Source organism: Diabrotica virgifera, chromosome 9 (assembly GCF_917563875.1).
Source record: "Diabrotica virgifera virgifera chromosome 9, PGI_DIABVI_V3a".
NCBI classification, from domain to species: Eukaryota; Metazoa; Arthropoda; class Insecta; order Coleoptera; family Chrysomelidae; genus Diabrotica; species Diabrotica virgifera.
The window spans coordinates 153,371,212-153,394,542 of record NC_065451.1 but is presented as its reverse complement, the minus strand read 5'-3'; the positions used below and the strand labels follow the sequence as shown (position 1 = coordinate 153,394,542).

Below are 23,331 nucleotides of genomic sequence, written 5' to 3'. Positions count from 1 at the left end.
AAAGTGGGAATACTTATATCTAACTTATACTTAGGATAACTATTCTAGATATAAATACGGAATAACCTTAGAAAGTGAATAGAATATGAGTGTTTTATTAGTAACAGTGTGTATGTTAAAAATGACAATTTGAAATACTAATCGACGGGTCTGAGCATTTTTCAAAAAAAAAACGATTAGTATTTGAGATATTGAATTTATTCCAAATTACAGACTCACTCGGTATATGTTACGGGTGGAGTTAGGTAAACGGGTAATTCTAGGATTACCCGGGTAAAGTACGAAGTAGTCGCGAGGTATGGGTAATATCCGATAGTAAGCCCGAAATATAATTTAAATAGTTCAAATTTCGGGCTTTATTCGAGTAAAACACATTCTACCTGCTGCCTCTTGGTTAAATGCTTAATTTGGGTATACTGTACAGTAGTAATGACAACCCCGTAACTGTTTGAAACATAGCTTAATTTAAGAAAAAAACTGTTTTAAGAAAACAAGCTGTTGCGGCATTTGGAGTTACAAATATTTCCACTAGCTTTACATTTGCATTTAGTTTACGAAAACCTGGCGAGTACTTCGCACTTTACCCGGGTAATCCTAGAATTACCTGTTAACTTAACTTTACCCGTACCATATACATACAAAAAGTATACACATATATGTAATAGGCGACAGCACATCTTTCATCAATAGGAATAGACCGAGCACATTTTACTACCGACAATAAGTCTGATAAGTCACTGTTTTCGGTCCGGTCCTGAAATGTCACGTAGAAAAGTCGAAATACTTTGAGCTCCACAACTTTCATAGTTTTCAGAAGAAACATTGTAAATTTAAATAATAAACCGAAATATGTAGAAGCAGTGTACAGTGATCTGTTAATAGCTGTAAGTACAGTTTCCAAATTTGCAGTAGTTTGATTAGAAGCATTGTTTTTATATACATACGAAGAACATTATTTATATTTCGTATTTATTAATTATTTAAAAACTAGTTTCAACTATTGTCATTATCTTGCTAATGGCTAGATCGACTATTTACTTTTAAATAAACAGAGTCGGACCTACCCAAATTAAAATTATTGAAATGACAGTTCAATTTAAATTTAAAAAAAGATAGAAGATCAATTTGACAAAATGGCAGGTGGTACTTCTGACTACAGGGGTCCATCAATTAATCCCGATCAGCAAAATATTACTTATTCTACCATCACTAAGCAACAACCATTAACAAAATTCCCAACAAAAAACCAGGCCATAATTTTACCTGCAGTAGACGGAATAAGAACAGAAGAGTACACCATTGCAGTAGGAACTATAGTGCATCCAAAAAATGTACTGTTCTCATCAAAAATGTCAAACGGAAGAATATGCATCTACCTTTCAAGCATACAAGTTGTAGATGATTTTCTAAGTCAACATGGTGAAATTAAAATTAGAGAACATATAATCAAAGCACGTAAACTAATTACACCCACTAATAGATTAGTTATATCCCAAGTATGTCCATCTATACCCCATACCATAATCGAACAGTCTTTAATCAATCTTGGTTTTAAATTAATGTCTCCGATTTCGTTCCTTAGAGCTGGAATACAAGACCCGCAATACAGCCATGTACTTAGTTTTCGAAGACAAGTTTACTTTGCACCTACAGGCAATTTTACTGTACCCAACTCCGTCCTAATTGATTTTGAAAATATTTCGTACCGAATTTTTCTTTCCGATAAACTAACTTGTTACAAATGCCACCAAACTGATCACGTTTCCTCGTACTGTACTTCAAATCACTCTTATCCACAAAATACTCAAAAGCCCCAAACGGAGGGAAATGTTCTTACACAAATACCATCTAATAGCCCCGAACAAAATCAAATTACACATGTAAATGACGAATCTCGAGAAGAAATGGATGCTCAAGTCAGCACTGATACCGATAATAAAAATAAACGATCTCACTCGGAAGTTTCATCCCCTGCTTGCTCCACTCCTACAGAAACTATACCAACAGAACTCACGAAACCAAAACCAGTGCAAATTAAAAAGAAGAAAAAAATTATCAAATTAGACAAATCCACTTCAGAAACTACTAATATTGAGTTAATATTACAACCAGTCAAACAATTTATCCAGGATGCATCACCACCATATGTACTAAATTACACCCAATTACTAGCATTCTTAGAAGATGTTCACGGTTCTTCCACCCCAGTAGAACTGGTCCTAGAATACACAAAAAAATATACACGGGTTGGGACATATGCTAACTGAAATATATTCCATGTTGAAAGAAAGAGCAATTAAATCTAGAATTACAAGAATCAAGAAGAAACTATTTAGTAAAATAAACCAAGATTTTAATATTCAGGATGACACCTCTGAAGATACTGACGCATCACAGGAAAATACTCCTTCCAACGATAAATAAAAAAAAACAGATGGAAAAAGCTTGACGACAACAAACTACAACGCATCAACCTAAATTTATCACCAAAAGGGATAATGCCACAAAAACGACGAGCTCAAGTCAAACAACACCGCTTGAGAATAGGACATACCAGGTTAACCCACCAGTACCTAATGAAGAAAGAACAACAAAACTGTGCTATGTTTGTGATATTCCTCTGACAATCGAACACATTATTGTTAGTTGCCCACTCTATCACCTGGAACGACTTCAAAGTGATTTAACAAGTGATCTGAAAAGTGCTCTGAACTACAGTAAATGTGATAAAGTGACTAAGTTTCTAAAACGAAATTGTACAATCTAATATAAAAATAAGCTTAAGTTCTCAATTGTATTTAGTTGTTATAAGCAAACATCTGATATTATGTGCAATCTTCCCCGCCAATAACCTTTCATGATTGACGCGGTTTACTTAATAAAAAAAGAAAAAAAAATATGTAAAACTTTGTAAAAACTCTATAGTTTATAGTGTATATCAATTTAATATGTATCGTAATTGTACCACCGCTAATAACCTTTTATGGTTGATGCGGGTTATTTCTAATAAAAAAAAGTCACTGTTTTGAAGATCTTCCTACGAGTAATACATAGCAGAATATACACGATGTTAGAGGAGATAATTGGCAATACTCAATTCGGATTTAGAAGTTGCTTGGGTACAAGAGAAGCCTTGTTCAGTATCCAAGTACTAAATACAGAGATGCACAGATATAAATAAAAATGTATATATCTATGCAATATATTTTAAAAAGGCTTTTGACAAGGTCCGACGTAACAAAATGCTAGAAATATTTAATGCAGCTGGATTGGATGATAAAGAAACTATCGCCCTTACCTTTTAACTTGTATTTGGAGAAAATATTTAAGGAATTCTTAATACAGACAATCGAGGGTATCATTGTGAATGGAGTAACCATGAACAATATTAGATATGTCGACGTAGCTAATTGTGGAAAAGACCTTCAAAGTCTAATGAACAAAATAAAACAAACCTGTGATCAATATGGATTAAAACTCAATGTTAAGAAAACTAAATATGTCTTGTTCGATGCAAGATGTATCTGTTCATTCCTTTAATAGACCAGGAAGGATCTGTTTTTAGGTGGATGTGAGAGGTGGCATCCGGACTTATGCGGATAAAGTTAGGTGATAACTTCGTTAATAATAATTGAATTATGCTCCTTCTCAAATATGCCCGGAACATTAATAAAAAAAATAAGATTTAAAAATTTCAAAAAATTTCGTTTTTTTCTACTTTCTGTGCTTATAACTTTAAAACGATTCATTCTGGAATAAAGTCGTATAGGAATTAAACAAAGACAATTAAATTTTCTATCAGATACGATTGGTTAAAAATGTCTTAATTTATCACCCTTGCTGCAAAATAGCAATCAATATAAAATAAGGGGGCAAAACAAGCCTGTCCTTATTCAATGTTTTTCCATCACTTAGGTTACACTTGGAACCTTCCTAATTAGCTTAGAAAATTTTTGTAATGTGCTAAAACCGTCCACCAAATTTCATTAAAATTGACTTACTAGATTTTGCATAATAATTTTGCAATCTAAACTGTTTTTAAAAAATTAAAATTTTTTAAAATATTGCACAACAAAAACTAGAACATACAAAGATTTGTCAATTTTTTTACATATAAAGAAGCACTCCACCTATCTCTAATGCACTTTACAGAATTGAAATCGGATTATTTAAGCAGCCTCAGCAATGTTTTAAAAAGTTATAAACGATTTTTTGGCTTATTTTTTTTTGGCAGGAGAGGGTGCTACGGGTTACGAGAGCTTTATTTAGATGGACAAGTTTTTTTATGTATTTTGACCCTTAGAACATGAATTTTTTGGGTAACAGTTGATCCGGATGTCGATAAGATTGTTATAAACAAAGAACTTGAGGAATTACATAACATCGATTTTTCGCAAAATAAAACATTCTTTTGTATTTCCTGGGTAATTCTAAGCAAAAAATGTTTTTACAAGTTTTTTCGTAGGATGCATAGTTTTTGAGATAAACGCGGTGAACTTTCAAAAAATCGAAAACTTGCAATTTTTGAACGCGAATAACTTTTGATTAAAAAATAAAATAGCAATTCTGCTGACAGCATTTGAAAGTTTAAGTCAAATTATACCGGTTTTAATTATTTGCATTGCTAAAAATTAATTTTTTTATTATTAAACAAAGCTATTGTCTATAAGCCAAAAAATTGTTTATAATTTTAAAACATTGCCGAGGCCCCTTAGATGATCCGATTTTAATTCTGTAAAGTGTATTAGATAGGTAGAGCACCTCTTTATATGTAAAAAAATTAGCCAACTTCTAAATGGTCTACTTTTTGTTCAGAAAGATTTTAAAAAATTTGAACTTTTTTAAAAACATTTAGATGGCAAATTTATTATGCAAAATCTATTAGGTCGATTTTAATGAAATTTGGTAGACCGTTGAAGTAAGTTATAAGAATTTTCTAAGCGAATTACTAAGGTTCTAAGTGCCACCAAACTGGTTAAGAAACATTGAATACCAACAGGCGTATTTTGCCCCCTTATTTTGTATTTATTGCTATATTACAGAAAAGGTAATACCTTAAGACATTTTTGACCAATCGTATATCATACAAAATTCAATTATCTTTATTTTATTTCTCTACGACTTTGTTCCAAAACGAATCGTTTTAAAGTTATAAGCAAAGAAAGCAGAAAAAAATCGATGTTTTTCGAAATTTTTACATATTTTAATTTTTTTATTAATGTTCCGGGCATATTTGAGAAGGAGCATAAGTCAATTATTATTACTGAAGGTGTCACCTAACTTTATCTGCAAAAATCCGAATGCCACCTCTAACATCCAAAAATAGACGTTTTTTACAGATTAGTCCTGGTCTATAAGTTCCAACTCTGTATATACGTACCTTAGGTAACTTATTTTTTAGATCATCTAATCCATTCTGAAGTTGCTTATATTTCGGATACGAAGAAAAAATCGTTAACTGATTGGCGGAAGCTTTACTAACCAATAATTCATTGGACGTTCCTCGATACGTCAAATTGCACACAGAGATGAGTTGTCCTCTTTTTAAACCATCTAATAAGAGACATGTACTTGGTCCCTCGGAGATTTTTATTAGTAATAATCTATAATAAAAAAATTTTCAGTTAAAATTTTTTCTAATATAACAGTCCAAATTTGCATATGAGGGGGGGTACTGATTTGAAATATTTAATTGCCGCGGTTTCCCGCCAGCACGCTTAACCCTTATCCGGGCAAGGTGGGCCCAACGGGCCCGAGACGCCAATTCTTTTATCATAAATTGATAAAAAACATTTTATTCAATTTTATGCATCACTGAATTTGTTTAGAAGTATGCTTCCTTTAACATAGTCATGAGCTATTCAAAATATTCATTATAGTTTTTGAAATTATTGCGTCGAAAGAATTTTGTCAAGTAAAGGGGCAACACGGGCCCGTTGGACCCTATTTGTATTTATACCCAAAGTCTAAATCTTTGCTACAGAAGTGAATCTGGCAGTTAGGTAATGTTTTTGTGGATTATCTAAACGACTTTTATGATTCCGGAAATCTAATAATAAAGTCTAAACGTGTAACAAACAATGTAAAATCTCTTTGATGTGAACATTAAATAGATGCTTACAATAGGTGTTATATAAATATATTCTAAATGAATTTTAAAAACTGATAATCATTGTTGGAATGCAATAATATTGTTAGGTAGGTACCTATACATATTTTGAAATAAATAATGCATCTGCTATCAGTCGTTTGATATCGACGTTAGTGTCGAGAACTAAGCTCCTAAAATTATATTGAATTACAGTGAAAGTAGATAGTGCGAATAAAATGTCCCAAAAACCATTATCAGCTGCAGAACTGCAAGATATTGCTAATAATGTATGGGATTCCGATAATGAAGGATCTCCTGAAGCAGGTGGCATTGAAAGTGACTCTGAAATTGAAAATCATCTTTCGGAAGCAAGTGAAGAAGATGATTAGCAAGTAGTATTGAGTGATGATGAAGAAGAATGTGTAGCTACAAGTTCCCAGATTTCAGAGTATGTATTTTTTGAAACTAAGGATGGAATTAACTGGAAGAGTCAACCACAACCGACAGGACGTATGCGATCCTGCGACATAATAAAAAGCAAAGTGCACAAAGTAAGGTTAGCCCCTGGTCAAAGTGTAGATGGTCCTGTTGATTCCATTTGTGTGTTTGTGGACGAAAAAATTGTGAACGAAAAAATAAAGTGTACAAATAAAGAAGCCGAAAAAGTCCAGGGGATAGAGAACTGAAAATATTGCGTCTCTACACAGCTATATGCCTTTATCGGACTACTACTAACTGCGGGGCACCTGCATGCCAACATACATAATGTAGATATACTTTGGAGTAAATTTTATGGACCTACTATATTTAAAGCTACCATGGGGTTAACACTATTCAAGAATTTTCTAAGATTTGTTCGATTTGATGATAAGGACACGAGATCTGAACGAAGAAGGAACGACAAATTAGCAGCAATACGCGATGTGTGGAATCAAGTCAACAAAAACTTTCAGAAATACTATTTATCAGGAAAAAACATAGCCTTCCAAATGTTTATTACTTGTGAATAAATATTGTTTCTACAAAAGTTTACTTGCATTTCATTATTTTTTGCAAATCCTTCAGGTAGATCGCACCCTCGAGGTAGACCGCATACTATAGTAGCATACTTGATCTAGACAATTTAAATTTAACTTTAATAAAAAATCAAACAAGAGTATTAGAAATATATGGTTAAATATGAATAGTACATTCAAGAACAGTGGTGGGCCAAATGGACCCGAGTTGCCCGGTTACGTAAGTAAAATGTGTTGCCCGGATAAGGGTTAAGCGTAGTAAGAAACGTTCAACAACTGTTCGCCTTCTCTTTTGTAAATTACTCCACGATTCAAAAATCATATTCCGATGTGTATCACTTTACGATTTGACAAACAAATAAGATGAAGCTGTCAAAACTTTAAATGCTTTTTTCTCCATTGCAAAAAACTACTCGACCGATCCACCTGAAATTTTCCATACATTTTCTTTAGACATTTCGCAAGGTAACGCTGTCGAGATATATTTGTTTTTATGCTTACTTTTTGTTTATAAATAATAAATATGTTAATTTTCACGTGTTTGTTACAAAGAATTTCATTTTTTTTTACTTCCGAGTGATACTAAGACCTTAAAAATCATTAAAAATAAAAAAACGCGATAGCATTACCTTGAAACACTAATAAGCTAATAAAATCTTTTTGAATTTTTTTGTTTCACATATAGACCAGTAAGGACCTGTGAAAAAACGTCTATTTTTGGATGTGAGAGGTGGCATTCGGATTTTTGCAGATAAAGTTAGGTGACACTTTCAGTAATAATAATTGACTTATGCTCCTTCTCAAATATGCCCGGAACATTATTAAAAAAATTAAAATATGTAAAAATTTCGAAAAACATCGATTTTTTCTGCTTTCTTTGCTTATAACTTTAAAACGATTCGTTTTGAACAAAGTCGTAGAGAAATAAAATAAAGATAATTGAATTTTGTATGATATACGACTGGTCAAAAATGTCTTCAGGTATTACCTTTTCTGCAATATAGCAATAAATACAAAATAAGTGGGCAAAATAAGTCTGTTGTTATTCAATATTTTTTAACGACTTTGGTGGTTAAAAAATAAAGTCACTTAGAATTTTAGTAATTCGCTTAGGAAATTCTTTGTAACATACTAAAATCGTGTACCAAATTTCATTAAAATCGACCTAATAAATTTTGCATAATAAATTTGCAATCTAAATGTTTTTAAAAAAGTTCAAATTTTTTAAAATCTTTCTGAACAAAAAGTAGACCATTTAGAAGTTGGCTAATTTTTTTACATATAAAGAGGTGCTCTACCTATCTAATACACTTTACAGAATTAAAATCGGATTATTTAAGGGGCCTCAGTAATGTTTTAAATTTATAAACAATTTTTTGGCTTATAAACAAATAGCTTTGTTTAATAATAAAAAAATTAATTTTTAGCAATGTAAATAATTAAAACAGGTATAATTTGACTTAAACTTTCAAATGCTGTCAGCAGAATTGCTATTTTATTTTTTAATCAAACGTTATTCGCGCTCAAAAATTGCAATTTCTCGATTTTTTGAAAGTTTCACCGCGTTTATCTCGAAAACTATGCATCCTACGAAAAAACTTGTAAGAACATTTTTACTTAGAATTACCCAAGAAGTACAAAAAAATGTTTTACTTTGCGAAAAATCAATGTTATGTAATTCCTCAAGTTCTTTGTTTATAAAAATCGTATCGACATCCGGATCAACTGTTACCCAAAAAATTCGTGTTCTACGGGTCAAAATACATAAAAAAACTTGGGTAAGTCTATCTAAATAAAGGAGGCCGTAGCACCCCCTCCTGGCCACAGCACTAATTTGTTTATAAGCCAAAAAATTGTTTATAACTTTAAAACATTGCTGAGGCTGCTTACATAATCCGATTTCAATTCTGTAAAGTGCATTAGACAGGTGGAGTACTTCTTTATATGTAAACAAATTGACAAATCTTTGTATGTTCTAGTTTTTGTTGTGCAAGATTTTAAAAAATTTTAATTTTTTTAAAAAAGTTTAGATTGCAAAATTATTATGCAAAATCTAGTAAGTCAATTTTAATGAAATTTGGTGTACCGTTTTAGCACATTACAAAAATTTTCTAAGCGAATTAGGAAGGTTCCAAGTGTAACCCAAGTGATGGAAAATCATTGAATAAGGACAGGCTTGTTTTGCCCCCTTATTTTATATTTATTGCTATTTTGAAGCAAGGGTGATAAATTAAGACATTTTTAACCAATCGTATCTGATAGAAAATTTAATTATCTTTGTTTTATTCCTATACGACTTTGCTCTAAAATGAATAGTTTTTAAGTTATAAGCAAAAAAAGTAGAAAAAAAAACGAAATTTTTTGAAATTTTTAAATATTTTATTTTTTTTATTAATGTTCTGGGCATATTTGAGAAGGAGCATAATTCAATTATTATTAACGAAGTTATCACCTAACTTTATCCGCACAAATCTGAATGCCACCTCTCACATCCACCTAAAAACAGATCCTTACTGGTCTAATAATCCAGTGACGAGTTCTGATGTCCACCGCAAAATCCATTTTTTGGAGGTTTCTGGAAAAATTTGCCACTGTTGGCTTATTTTTCAATATTTTTCCTTGAATTTTATTTTTAAATATTCTGTGAATTGTACTTACGTTTATTTAATTTAAAACTAAAAAAATTGTAACACAGTTAAAAAAAACACAAAAATGTGCTTGAAATGTTAATTTTAAACCATATCCCCCCATAAGTCAAATCTTGGATACTATGGTCACAGTATAAAGAGGGACAGTACGACAATGTTCTTAGTCGCTTTTGCCCCACTCTCGCATTGCTAGTCGCATAGAAACGTACGGATTTTAACAGGGAAAACCCGCATCCACCACTGGTGAATTACCAATTACGTACTGCCGGTATTACTTCCTGAGATCAAAGCGCCGACAGAATAGTGATTTTACTGTGGAACCTCTATATACTGTGCTATGGTATTGTAGCAAAAGAATGAATCACTGACCGCAAGTAGTAGCTCCAAACGGTTCCATCTCGAGAACATTCTGGCGAAAGCACGATATACGTGGAATCGGTGGAGAAAGACGTGTGGTATGTGGAAGGCCACACAATAGCTAGAGGTGGCGAAGTCTGGAATGATCGAGAATAACGTTATTTGCTATTTAAGCGGAGCGCGCTTTTATTTGAGTTAGTTTTAAACTAGAGATTTGTAAATAAAACTTGTATAAATAAATTAATAAAGTCGTATATAAATACGAACGCTCGTTTGAATATTACAGTATGAACTAATGTTAAAATTATTAATTTACTCTCTGTATTTCAGCAATCTTCTTCTTCAAGTGCCATCTCCGCGACGGAGGTCGACAATCATCATAGCTATTGTGACTTTAGAGACGGCTGCTCTGAAAAGTTTATTTGATGTACATCCGTACCATTCTCTTAGATTGCGCAGCCACGATATTTTGTGTCTTCCTATGCTTCTTTTTCCTCGAATCTTTCCCTCTATAATCAATCGGAGCAAGTTGTATCACTCTCTACGTGTAATATGTCCGAGATATTCTAATTTTCTTGTTTTGATGGTATTTAAGAATTCCATTTCTTTATTCATCTTTCTCAGAACCTCTTTGTTTGTGACGTGTTCTGTCAACGATATTTTCAGGATTCTTCCGTACACTCACAGCTCGAATTTCAGCAGTACGTACCACGAATTCGTGACATGCTATATATCATAGAATAGAATAGAATAGAAATAATATGCTTTATTGCCACTGAAAATTTTTACAATTTTATGGACAAAGCTTACCTACATACAATCAAAAGAAAAATAATATCAATAACAAATAACAACTACAATTTACTAAAATTAGATAAATCGTCAATATACAGTATATAAGATATAAAAGCAATGACAAAAACAATTTATTGCAAAATTTATATAAATTGCAAATTGAACATACTTACAACAAATAAAATACAACATTAGAAAGTAACAAGTTTAAGCTACTGCGTATGAAACCCAATTTTCTCTTAGATAGATACGCTGTTATCATTTTACGGATCTTTAGGAAAGATGATGCAGATTTAAGTTGTAAAGGGAGATGGTTGTACAGTTTTTTTGCGGAATATAATAGAGATTTCTTTACTAACTCAGTGGATGGGATCGGTAAATAAATATCAAAGATTGAATTTCTGGTGGAGTAAAGAAGATTGGGCCTTGCTGGAAAGACATGAAGGTGTTTACGAATTAAACAAACCGTTTCTAGAATATATAAAGATGGAAGTGTTAAAATTCCGTGATCTCTGAAGTAACTTCTGCAATGTGTAGATCTTCTGAGGCCAAACAGATATCTTATTGCTCTTTTTTGCAATTTAAAAATAACATCAGATTGAGCGGCTGTACTAGAACCACAAAAAGGAAGACCATATCGAAGATGAGACTCGAACAACGAAAAATATGTTATTTTAGAAGATGATAAATTGATTTCCCTTGAGACAGATCTTATTGCATAGCAAGCTGAGGCGATTTTTTTACTTAACGAATCGATATGAAGGGACTATTTGAGGTTACTGTCTAAAAAAATACCAAGAAATTTTAGAGAATCAACGGTACTGATCTGGTTGTTATTAAGAGGCAAAGGTTGAAGAGCTCCTTTATAGGGTAATGCTACTGTTATAATGATAATACTACTAAGCACGTTAAAAGACGGTAAATTACATTCAGACCAGATTTTTATCGATAGTAGATCCGAAGTTATAGTTTCATGAAGAGTTGCAATAGTTGAGTTGCTCCAAGTGATACTGGTATCATCAGCAAAAAAAAATTTTCCATCAATTTTTAAATTAGTGATGTCATTTATAAAGATAAGGAAAAGTAGAGGACCCAATACTAAACCTTGTGGTACACCACATATAATAATATAATATTTTTGAGACTTGAGTCAGTATAATTTGTTCCAACCAGTTGTTTTCTATTATCCAAGTAGGATTGGAACCAATTCAAAGAAATACCTCGAATTCCGTAGAAACTGCAATGGTAAGCTTTGACATATCGAAGAAATTGATAGAATTCTTCAAATATATCCTGTTGAACGCAGAGTGCAAGGTGAAAGTCCAAGATATTTGGAGGACTCGGTGTCGCCAAACATAAATCTTAGACAAGAAAATCCACTATCTTACAATTTTATTAATCATTACCTCACTAAACTGCAATCTACGGTTGTAGTGATCTTCATTTAATTCTTGTACAAACTGGATTTTGTACAGTTTAAATGAATTCATATGTAATACGCGCAAGACTAAAGAATGACCTACATCATGTATTTGTGCAGCTCTGCGTGAGGATGTTTATGGATCTTCAACGAAACTGTGCAATAAATGTTATTTAATTTATAAGTTTTTGGTCTACCTCTTCGAATGCCATATTTTACTTGTCCACTTGCCTCAAATCGCTTTACAATTTTTTGTACCGCCGCGTTATAGGTAGTAGGTCTGGATCCCGCGAATGAAAAAAAAGTTGATTAATAGCAAGCTGAAAATTTGTTAATAGCTTAAGGGTGTCTAGTCGGATAAACTTTGATATATGGGAACACTGGAACAGGGGCAGTTTTAATTGTGGAACAGGTTAAAAATTTGGAACGGTCAGACCACGAAAACGGCACATTTATTTTGTCCGACTGAATAGACTTAAACTCTCCGAACAGAGATTAAACTCTCGTGCAAAAATCAGACTGCTATTTATCACCTGCCATAATTTCTGTCATTTGACATATTCTACATGTTCCACTCATTAAAACGCCCATTTGGTGATAAATAGCAGTCTGATTTTTGCATGAGTTTAATCTCTGTTCGGAGAGTTTAAGTCTCTTCTGTCGGACAAAATACATGTGCCGTTTTCGTGGTCTGACCGTTCCAAATTTTTAACCTCTTCCACAATTAAAACTGCCCTGTTCCAGTGTTCCCATATATCAAAGTTTATCCGACTAGACACCCTTAAGCACTTAAGCTATTAACAAATTTTCATCTTGCTATTAATCAACTTTTTTTTCATACGCGGGATCCAGACCTATAGGAGAATGGCGTGGGAAAATATCGTTGAACAAGTTGGCTACTTCACTCTAAGATCTTTTTCTATCGCTGTAGTCCCTCATAATTAAAACAGTAAATGGTTCCGTTTCATTAAAAACCTACTTTATTGTAGAGCTTTTAAAAACATATAAAACAACTGTCAGCTTTAGTAATTGTTACGATTTATTTTACAAAATTTTTCAATAAACGTCAGGATATTAGTAAGGCCGCACCTACATTGGATCCGTTTTTGTCCGATCAGATCAGATCCGACGTCGGAATAAAAAATAAACCCATAGTATTAAATGGGGGTGCCTACATTGGATCCGTTTTTCTCCGATCCGATCAGATCAGATCAGATCCGACGTCGGCCGATTTCGGAATAAAAAATAAACCCATAGTATTAAATGGGGGTGCCTACATTGGATCCGTTTTTCTCCGATCAGATCAGATCCGATATCGGCCGAAGTCGGGAGTATCTTCTCCCCTATTCTCATCGAGAAGTGTTTGGTTTCATTCCGGTTTTTGCATATAAGTAATTGCATTTTTTGTTTTAACTATTTCATGAAATAAATCAACAATAAATAGCTTCCAAATCTTAATATTTAATTTTGTAATATGTATCTCTACAAGATAGATATTTTATAATGTTGTCTTGAATATAATGATTACAAAATCTCTTTATTTATAAATATTATTTATAAAAAAAATATTATTATCCCTTAGCCGCGAAAAATATTATTTTCCCTAATCCCTAATAAAGTGTTACGAACAAAATTATTTTTTGAGGAGTATCAGCAAAAAACATCATTTCTGTTTGTGGGTCCACGAAAATTATAATTACTAAAAAGTTCTCATTGAAAATAATTATTTCCACCTACCTCTACCGAAATTATACTTTTCCGGACCTGATTGTAGGGAGCAAAGTTGTACTTTTCCTCCCTAGGGAGGAAAAGTAAAGGTGACGTCATGATATTTCATTCATGAAATATAACTTATTGACGCCCTGTACAATATATACTTACTTTCTATTTCGTAAGCATCTATACATTTTAACGTTTATTTATAAAACACCCTGTATTTTGCAGAATGGTAAAAAACAGTAAATTGTTATTTTGATTTAACAATGTTTACATTAATAATTTGACTTATATTTGACAGTTGACAGTTATATTGTACCTACTTGTTAGAGTTTTAATAAATTTTGTTGGTTAGTTACATAAATAAATTAAGTAAAAATGAAAAATTACTTGTTATTAATTTGAGGAAGGTGGAAAAACCATATGTATAACATGGGAGTAAAGTGCCTTTTCCTCCCTTGTTATACAAATAGCTATTCTTCGATCAATAACATTGAGAAAAATTATTTCTAATCCTGTATTCATGAAGATTATAAGTCCTAATAATGTGCGGTGAAAAGTATGATCCTAACAGCATGAGAGCGAAAAATATTATTCCCACCTACCTCTACCGAAAGTATACTTTTCCGGACCTGATTGTAGGGAGCAAAGTTGTACTTTTCCTCCCTAGGGAGGAAAAGTAAAAGTGACGTCATGGTATTTCAATCATGAAATATAACTTATTGACGCCCTGTACAATATCTATTTTCTATTACGTAAGTATCTATACATTTTAACGTTTATTTAAAAACACTGTATTTTGCAGAATGGTAAAAAACAGTAAATTGTTATTCTGATTTAACAATGTTTACATTAATAATTTGACATATTTGACAGTTGACAGTTATATTGTACCTACTTGTTAGTTTTAGTTCTAATAAATTTTGTTGGTTAGTTACATAAATAAATTAAGTAAAAATAAAAAAATGACTTGTTATTTGAGGAAGGTGGAAAAACCATATGTATAACATGGGAGTAAAGTTTCTTTTCCTCCCTTGAATGATTACTGCACTCCGCTACGCGTCGGGCAGTAAACTTCATTCTCGGGAGGAAAAGTAGCACTTTCCTCCCTTGTTATACAAATAGCTATTTCTGTTCTATACTTTCGAAGACCATAACTTCTAATACGGTGTAGTGATAAGAAAAAGTTCACAATAATTACTTATAAAAATAATTATTTCTGATTATGTTTCCACGAAAACTAATATTACTAAAAATTTCTAGGCCAAAATAATTACTCTTTGATGAATGACAGCAAAAAAAAATCATTTCTATTTCTATGTTTGCGAAGATTATGAAACCTAATAATGCGCGTCGAAAAGAATAATCCTAAATAAGCGACGGCAAATTTTATTTTCGTAGCTACTCTACTGGAAAATAATTTTTGTTTAATGTAAATTTTCGAGGAGTTATTTTTTCCGCAAGAACAGAAACGTAAATAATTATATTATTCGTCATCTATTAAGAACTAAATGTTTTCGTCATAAATATTTGGGAATTATGATCTTCGTGGATGTACAGATAAAAAGAATTATTTTTTGTTGTTCCTGGTATAAAAATAATAAATTCTTTTCGTCACCAGGAGCGTCATTTGAAATTTTGATAGGGGGGGGGCAAGCATTATATTACAATACATTATATATGCAAACATAATACAAAATTGATCTATTTTTTGTAAATTTCAGTCATTTTCAGGGTCAGGGGGGGGGGCAAATGCCCCCTGCCCCATATCAAATGACGCCCCTGTTCGTCACAAATATTTTTAAATGTATAATATTCTTGGGCACATAAATAGCAATAATTGTTTTCCCACAACCTTTTGAAAATTATGGTACTCGCCGGTACATTAACAAAATTATTTTTGAAGTTATACTTCTTTAGGCGCGATTGAGAGTAAAATTTCATAATACTGCGCGCATGCGCACACAGACAGTATGGCGTTTAGTTGCTGAATCTTTCAAGTTATGTATAAATATATCAGTGAGTGCAAGAAAAGGTGTGAAAAGAATATATTAGTAAAAAGACTAAGTTTTCACTCTAATGGCATATAAAACAACATAATGCTAGTCTACATCCCACCAGAATGAAAACAATGGGAACCTTCTCTGGTTACACCTCCAAGGCTTCTACAATTTGCAAGCCATACGGATGCTGAGATTAAGGAAGATGAGGGAATTCTACAATTTACAATTCACGTCCCATCTGCTCAGCGCGGTAAAGTTCCAACGAGAATGGTTCCCTTCATACTCCACACAGAGTAAATGGTTATTCATTTTTGAATATATTAGCGTTTTTAGTAAATATATTTATTATAATTTTTGTGTCTTTGGATTTGTCTTCCTAGGAGTAAGATGAGTATTATTAAAACATTTTATTATATATTTATTATACATACAGTCGGAAAAATGAAAGAATACCCATGAACGAACATATAAAACACGCTGTATTTTCCTGTCACCGTGTCATAAAGAAAATTATCCAGTGCAAGTACATGTAACAAAAATTATTACATGTACTTGCGCTAGCCAATTTTTTGTGTGACACAAAGGGAACACAGAAAGGGGAATAATTGTTTTCGTCGGCATCTATTAAGCACTAAATTTTTTCGTCATAAATATTTTGGGAGTTATAATCTTCGCGGACACGCATATAAAAAAAATTGTATCGCCAACACTTATCAAAGAATCAAAAATGAATAACCATTTTCAATTTCGTTGCAACACGAAACTACAGCCGCATCATTATTCCAGTTCAATCAGAAAGTGCAGCAAGCACCTCTACCGGTCTCAGAAACTTATTGTCTCTCATCAGGAGGCACATATGCTGCTCTCTCTGATCCAACCAAAACAAACACCGGCGTGTAGTCACGGATTGCAACGAACGAAATGGCAGGGATGCCCTAGCGGAAACTGCTAGCCAAAAACTAAGTTTTCAATCTAATAGCACATAAAACAACATCCAAAAATGTTATTCTACATCCGACCAGGCTGAAATCAATGGGAACCTTCTCTGGTAACACCTCCGAGGCTTCTACAATTTGCAAGCTATAATGGATGCTGAGACTAAGGAAGATGAGGGAATTTTACAATTTATAATTCACTCCCATCTGCTCAGCGCGGTAAAGTTCCAACGAGAATGGTTCCCTTCGTACTCCAATCAGAGTAAACATGTAAATCAAACATGAATAACCATTTTCAATTTCGTTGCAACACGAAACTACAGCCACATCATTATTCCAGTTCAATCAAAAAGAGTGATTATTTTAGAGACTTATCAAAGAGTTATTATTTTCACTGAAAATGTATTAGGAATCACATTAATCATAGGTACTAGCGACATATGGTTGAACTCGTATTGAAGTGAGTATTCCAATGATAATACAATATACATAGTGTTACATTTTATATGATTAATGATATTAAGGTTTTAAATAAGGTAGATCTGACATAGAACTTGTCATCGCATTCTTAAGCAAGATTTACTTTTTCATTCGTATCGTTTACAAGCCTTCGATGAAATCACTCTAAACGACTATCCTCAAAAGCTAGCCTTGTGAAATAGGTTTGTGAACAATCTCAATAATAATGATGATGTATTAGGCAAAACCTTTTTTACTGATAACCCGTATTATTTTATTGAAATGCCTTTATATCCACAGGAACTTGAAGTTTGGGCTGCTATAAGCAAGCGACGTATCGTAGGACCCATATTTTTCGAAGAGATTCTAAATGCTGAAAGATACCGTTGAAGAATTTTAACTCAATAAATCAATTGATCGATGATGAGTTAATAGAAGGATATGTTCATCAAGACGGGGCTCAAATTCATACAACACTGCAAAATTTGAATTTGATCATGGACTTTTTCGACAATACGGTCATAAGTTTAAATACGACTATTATATGCCCCCTCTATTCTGTGATTTGACTCCCTGCGATATCTTTATATTTAAAAAATTCGATTTTTAAAACTCTGTAGCGAATTTGGAAGATCTTAGATAAATGATAATATTGAAAAACTAAATAATACTCCGTGAGTCCTAAACAATTTTAAAAACTCAATGAGAAGAGTTTCGTTATGTGATGTTGGTGGTAAACATATCATTAATCAAACATCTTCATTGATTTTATTTATGATTAGTCCAGTCGGGTTAGACAAATAACAGGCCTAACCTTGCATTAGGAGCTGCCCCAAATTTTATTTGTCTAATCTTTAGGGGGGGGGGGGGGTCAATAGTAGTGTAAATTTAAAATTTCGACTGAATTCCGCCGTTGCGTTAGCCGCCATCTTGATTTTAAACGAGAATCATTTTTGCTCAATATCTCCGCCATTTTCAACTTTTCGACGAAACGTATAATAACCGAAATTGTTGAAAATGTTCCGAGTTCTGGCGTAAAATAGTAACAGTTAAGGCTGTATGACACTATGCATTTTCTTGTATCATTTCTAATATCGTTTCTGATATCGTTTCTTGTATACATTTTCTTGTATCATTTCTTGTACGTACATTTGTGCCCTGTATGACACTATGCAAGTTCTTGTATCGAAAATTGTATGAAATTCGGCACGTGATTGGTCGAAATTTTGTTTGTCACGTTATGGTAGTAATGCATCTACAGACACAGCTGATTTTAAATATTTTATAAAATTTATAAACTTTTATATAATTAACATTTTAATGTTAACCAGAATTTTACGTTGACTGAGGTTGTTTATTTGTGTTTTTATTTTGTTTTGATATTTGTGCTAAAATATTTGCATTAGAATTATCTTCAGTTTGATCCAAATTAGGAACTATTGTATTTTCGTCTATTAAAAAATTATGCACCATGAAACCTAAATTTATAGTTTGAACTTTACTAGGAGCTAAATATATGGTTATTAGTAGAACACGTAGAACAGTAGTCCATACCAAACGGTATATTAAGTATCAATAAAAGATTTATAAATAATACCTACAAAAACACAAATAAATTCATTAAACACATTATCCCATTTTCATTTCAGCCGCCATTATGAGTAAGTAATTATGACATTTTAGATGTTTTACCAGCAGGTTTTACGTTTTTGCTCTTTGCGCAGAAATTGGCGCAGTTCTTGTACAATAATCTGTGCCTGACACAAATTCTTGTATCGTTTCTGATATCGTTTCTTGTATCTGTGTATGACACTATGCATATTTTTGACATATCAGAAACGATATTAGAAATGATACAGGAAAATGTATAGTGTCATACAGCCTTTAGAGCATAATTATTGAATTATCTCGTTTATTATTAGTTTTACCAAAAAAAAAATAGAGAGAATTAAATTCTATACAATTTTAATGTCTTTCATGTTTTTGCTAAAGTTAATATTTAAGGTAGTACGTATGAGATAATTGCGCGAGCGTAAGACCGGATTGATTTTGTAGCAATTGTTATTGTTCAATATCTACGCTATTTTCAACTAAAATTGTTCCAAATATGATTTCCTACAATTTCTTTTTAACAATTTTTTTCATGTGGTTGATATTTTCCGAGTTAGTGGGAAAATAGTAAAAAGTGGTACGGGGAGCATAATTACTTAATTGAATCTTGTTTCCGAGCTGTCCCAAATTTTATAATTCTATCCTTTAGGGGAGATCAATAGTAGTGTAAATTTAAAATCTCGACTGAATTCCGCGGTTGCATTAGCCGCCATATTGATTTTAAAGGAGAACCGTTGTTGCTTAATATCTTTGCCATTTTCAACTTTTCGACAAAACGGTAGGAACTAAAATTGTTGGAAACGTAATTTCCTAGAATTTATTTTCGACAATTTTTTATGCGATCAATATTCTCCGAGTTAAGGGGGAAATAGTGGAAGCAGAGGGGAAGCATAATTATTGAATTGTCTCATTTATTATTAACTTTACGACATAATTGTACATAAACAAAAATAAAGAGAATTATATTTTATACAATTTTTAAAACTTCCAATGAAACACCAACCAAGCTAAGCACATAAAAAATAACTTATATGCTTTAAGTTTCTACTTAATTTTATTAACTAGCGGGTTTTATTGGTTGAATTTGTCTGTCGATAATTAAGTTTTATGTTAGCTAACATATTTTAATATTTCAACAATTTTTTTTTTAATTTTGGATCCTTTTGGGGGACTTTATCCATCCCCCCCTCGTAGACCCGCCACTGGTTCTCTCGAAAAATTGTAGTAAATCGTAATTGCAACAATTTCAGTCCTTACACTTTTTGTTGAAAAGTTGAAAATGGCGGAGATATTGAACAAAAACAATTGCTATAAAATCAATCAGGTCTTAAGCTCGCGCCTTTACCGCATACGTACTATCTTAAATATTGATTTTATCAAAAAAAAAAAATGAAACAGATCAAAATTGTACACAATTTAATTCTCTTCATTTTTGTATAGGTTCAAATTTGTTGTATATATATATAAATCCCGTTCACAGCGTAATACGCCTTTGGGTTCCCGTTCGCCAAGCCTGTCTATTCTGCCAGTCTTCTTCAGATAGATTTCTTGCTGACATTGCTTTTGAGATTCCTTGGATCCATGTTGTTGGTGGTCGTCCTCGTTTTCTTTTCTCTGGTGGTACCCATTCTAATATCTTTTTGGGTAGTCTTTCTTCCCCCATACGTCTAACATGTCCGTACCATATTAGTTGTTGTTTTTCGATGTCTTCTATAATTGATCTTTGTACTTTCATTTGTCTCCTGATGTCCTCATTTTTCACATGTTCTAATCTAGACTTTCCCGCTGCTCTCCTCCAAAAATCCATTTCAACTGCCAATAGGTTACCTTTAAGTTTTTGTGATAACTGCCACACTTCTGAGCCATAGACGATTACTGGTTTTAATATGGTATTATATATTCGTTTTTTCGTTTCCGGTCTTATATTTTTTTGCCATAATACTGAATTCAACGCACCTATAACTTGTTTTCCTTTGGTTATTCTGTCTTTTATGGCTTCATCACTTCGTCCTGTCTTTGTCAGTTTTACCCCCAAATATGTACATTGGTCACATTTCTTAATAGTTTCATCTTCTAAGTCGAGGTCATCTGGATTATTTTCTCCTCAAATTTGTTGTAAAACTAATAATAAACGAGATAATTCAATAAATCAATAATTATGCTCTAACTGTCACTATTTTTCCCCATAACTCGGAAAATATCAACAGCACGAAAAAATTATAATAAACGAAATTATATAAAATTGCATTTTCAACAATTTCAGTTTCTACACTTTTTGTCGAAAAGTTGAAAATGGCTGAGATATTGAGCAAAAACAGTTCACGTTTAAAATCAAGATGGCGGCTAACGCAACGGTCAAATTCAGTCGAGATTTTAAATTTATACTACTATTGACCCCCCTAAAGATTACAAAAATAAATTTTGGGGCTGCTCGTAATGCAAGGTCAAATGCTATCCCGACTGGGCTAGATTGTTACTTATAATTTTGATATTTCTTTCTTTTTGACTAAGTTCTGTGTTAAAAGGTTTTGGCTGATTTTTTATGTTTTACAATGCTTATCAAAATTAATTTATGAACCAATGATACAAATTCAGATTAAAATAAGACATACGTTATTTTTGAAACTAATTGTGGATCCCTCGTTGTTAGAAGAACAGAAAATAGTTCTTGAATTCATTTAAATCCTTTGCAAACAGCTTATAATATGTAAATTTTGATATAACTAAACATTACCTTGCTGATGTATCACACAGCCATATTTCTTGTGTAGCGTTTTCGACGAATAATTGGACAATAATTCCCACCGTATCAAATTCGTCTAAATGAGATGAAATATTCCAACTAAACAGATCCTCGATTGTTATCAATTTTCTTTTGAATAGGTCACTTTCATATTTTATGTTCGGTTTAGACTCAAAGGTAGTTTTTACACCAGAATTAAGATCACCGGTTATCCTAAAAATAATTAATATTTCTTGACAAATTGCGTATATGACTGAAACAATTTAATATTTAATGATTGTATTTCAGGTTTTGGATCATGCAGAGCTTTTTATAGTGCAGCCGATAAGTGAAACAATTGTGCATTTGATGATAGAAGCATATAATTTGGACCACATATACTACACATATAAAGGTTCAAATTTAGATGGGAGGCCATCTCAGCTTTTGCCTTTTACAAAAATGTCGCGCATTCAAAATGGCGACTATACATATGTGACTAATAGCACGATAACTTTTGAAAGAAAGGTCCGATTTTAACCAAATTTGGTATATAGGTTCTTTTTTTGATGTGTAAAATTGAGGTCTTGAACAGGAAGAATCGGTTTACCAGAAGTTGTGTTTTTCCTGGTTTTTATGTAAAAATATGTTGTATTTATTTCAAATATTTCACTCTGTATACAGGGTGGGGCATTAGTGCGACAAAGTCCAATTACTCGTTTGTCGTAAGAGATACGAAAAAAGTTATTTAGGTAAAAGTTGGGGCACTGAAAGGACCATAATTTAAAAATATTTTCAAATATACAGGGGCGTGCGTATTGAGAGGGTGACTCAAACTTATGTTTTTTTAAATGGAACACCCTGTATATTTTTACATTTTTAAATTCTTCTTGATGTTTCATTCTTAAAATATATGGTTTTGTAATATTATACGGGGTAGTTTAAAGGATAATTACGTTTTTTTGTTAATTTCGTAGCAATATTTACACCCTGTAGAATTGTAGTGATTTGACATCAGATTTGTATTTTATGTTCGAACGATTTTTAATATAGTCTGCTATTGTTAAACATTAACAATATAGCGAAATGTTAAACTTTAGTATACAGGGTTGGTCGAACCTCGGAATGAGTATTTTCTGAGTTTTCTTAAATGGAACACCCTGTATTTTAGTATTTTATTGAAAAGATATTTTATGGTACTTTTCTATTTCCTAAGCATTCCCTATACCTAAGTGCTTTAATTTGTAAGTTATTCGTGATTCTTTAAGCCAAACATTAATTGCAAGAAAAATTGCGTGAAGTTTTATTAGGTGGCCGTGAAAATATTCAATCAAAAATAATTTTCCGAAAAAAATACATCATAATCTAGCCTGATTCTTAATTTATTATTATTGGATGAGGTATCCAAATAAATCGTAGTTAAGATTGTTGGTGCGCAAAATATTAATAAAAACATACAATATTCTACCTAGTCGGCTATTACACTAAATTTCCTTAAAAACTTGACATTATACCATTTTTATAGTTCCACCTGCTTTGTTACCATTACTAATATGAT

At 32.2% G+C, this 23,331-nt stretch overlaps 1 protein-coding gene across 1 annotated transcript in view; it reads right to left on the bottom strand.

Moving 5' to 3' along the window:
- Positions 1 to 23,331, bottom strand: part of LOC126892359 (breast cancer type 2 susceptibility protein-like) — a 130,111-nt gene that overhangs the window by 1,852 nt on the left and 104,928 nt on the right. The window contains exons 10-11 of the mRNA XM_050661877.1: positions 21,786 to 22,007; positions 5,381 to 5,603 (exon numbers count right to left, since the gene is read on the bottom strand). Of these exons, the coding sequence (XP_050517834.1) occupies positions 5,381 to 5,603; positions 21,786 to 22,007 (445 nt within the window). The remainder of the gene's footprint in view (positions 1 to 5,380; positions 5,604 to 21,785; positions 22,008 to 23,331) is intronic.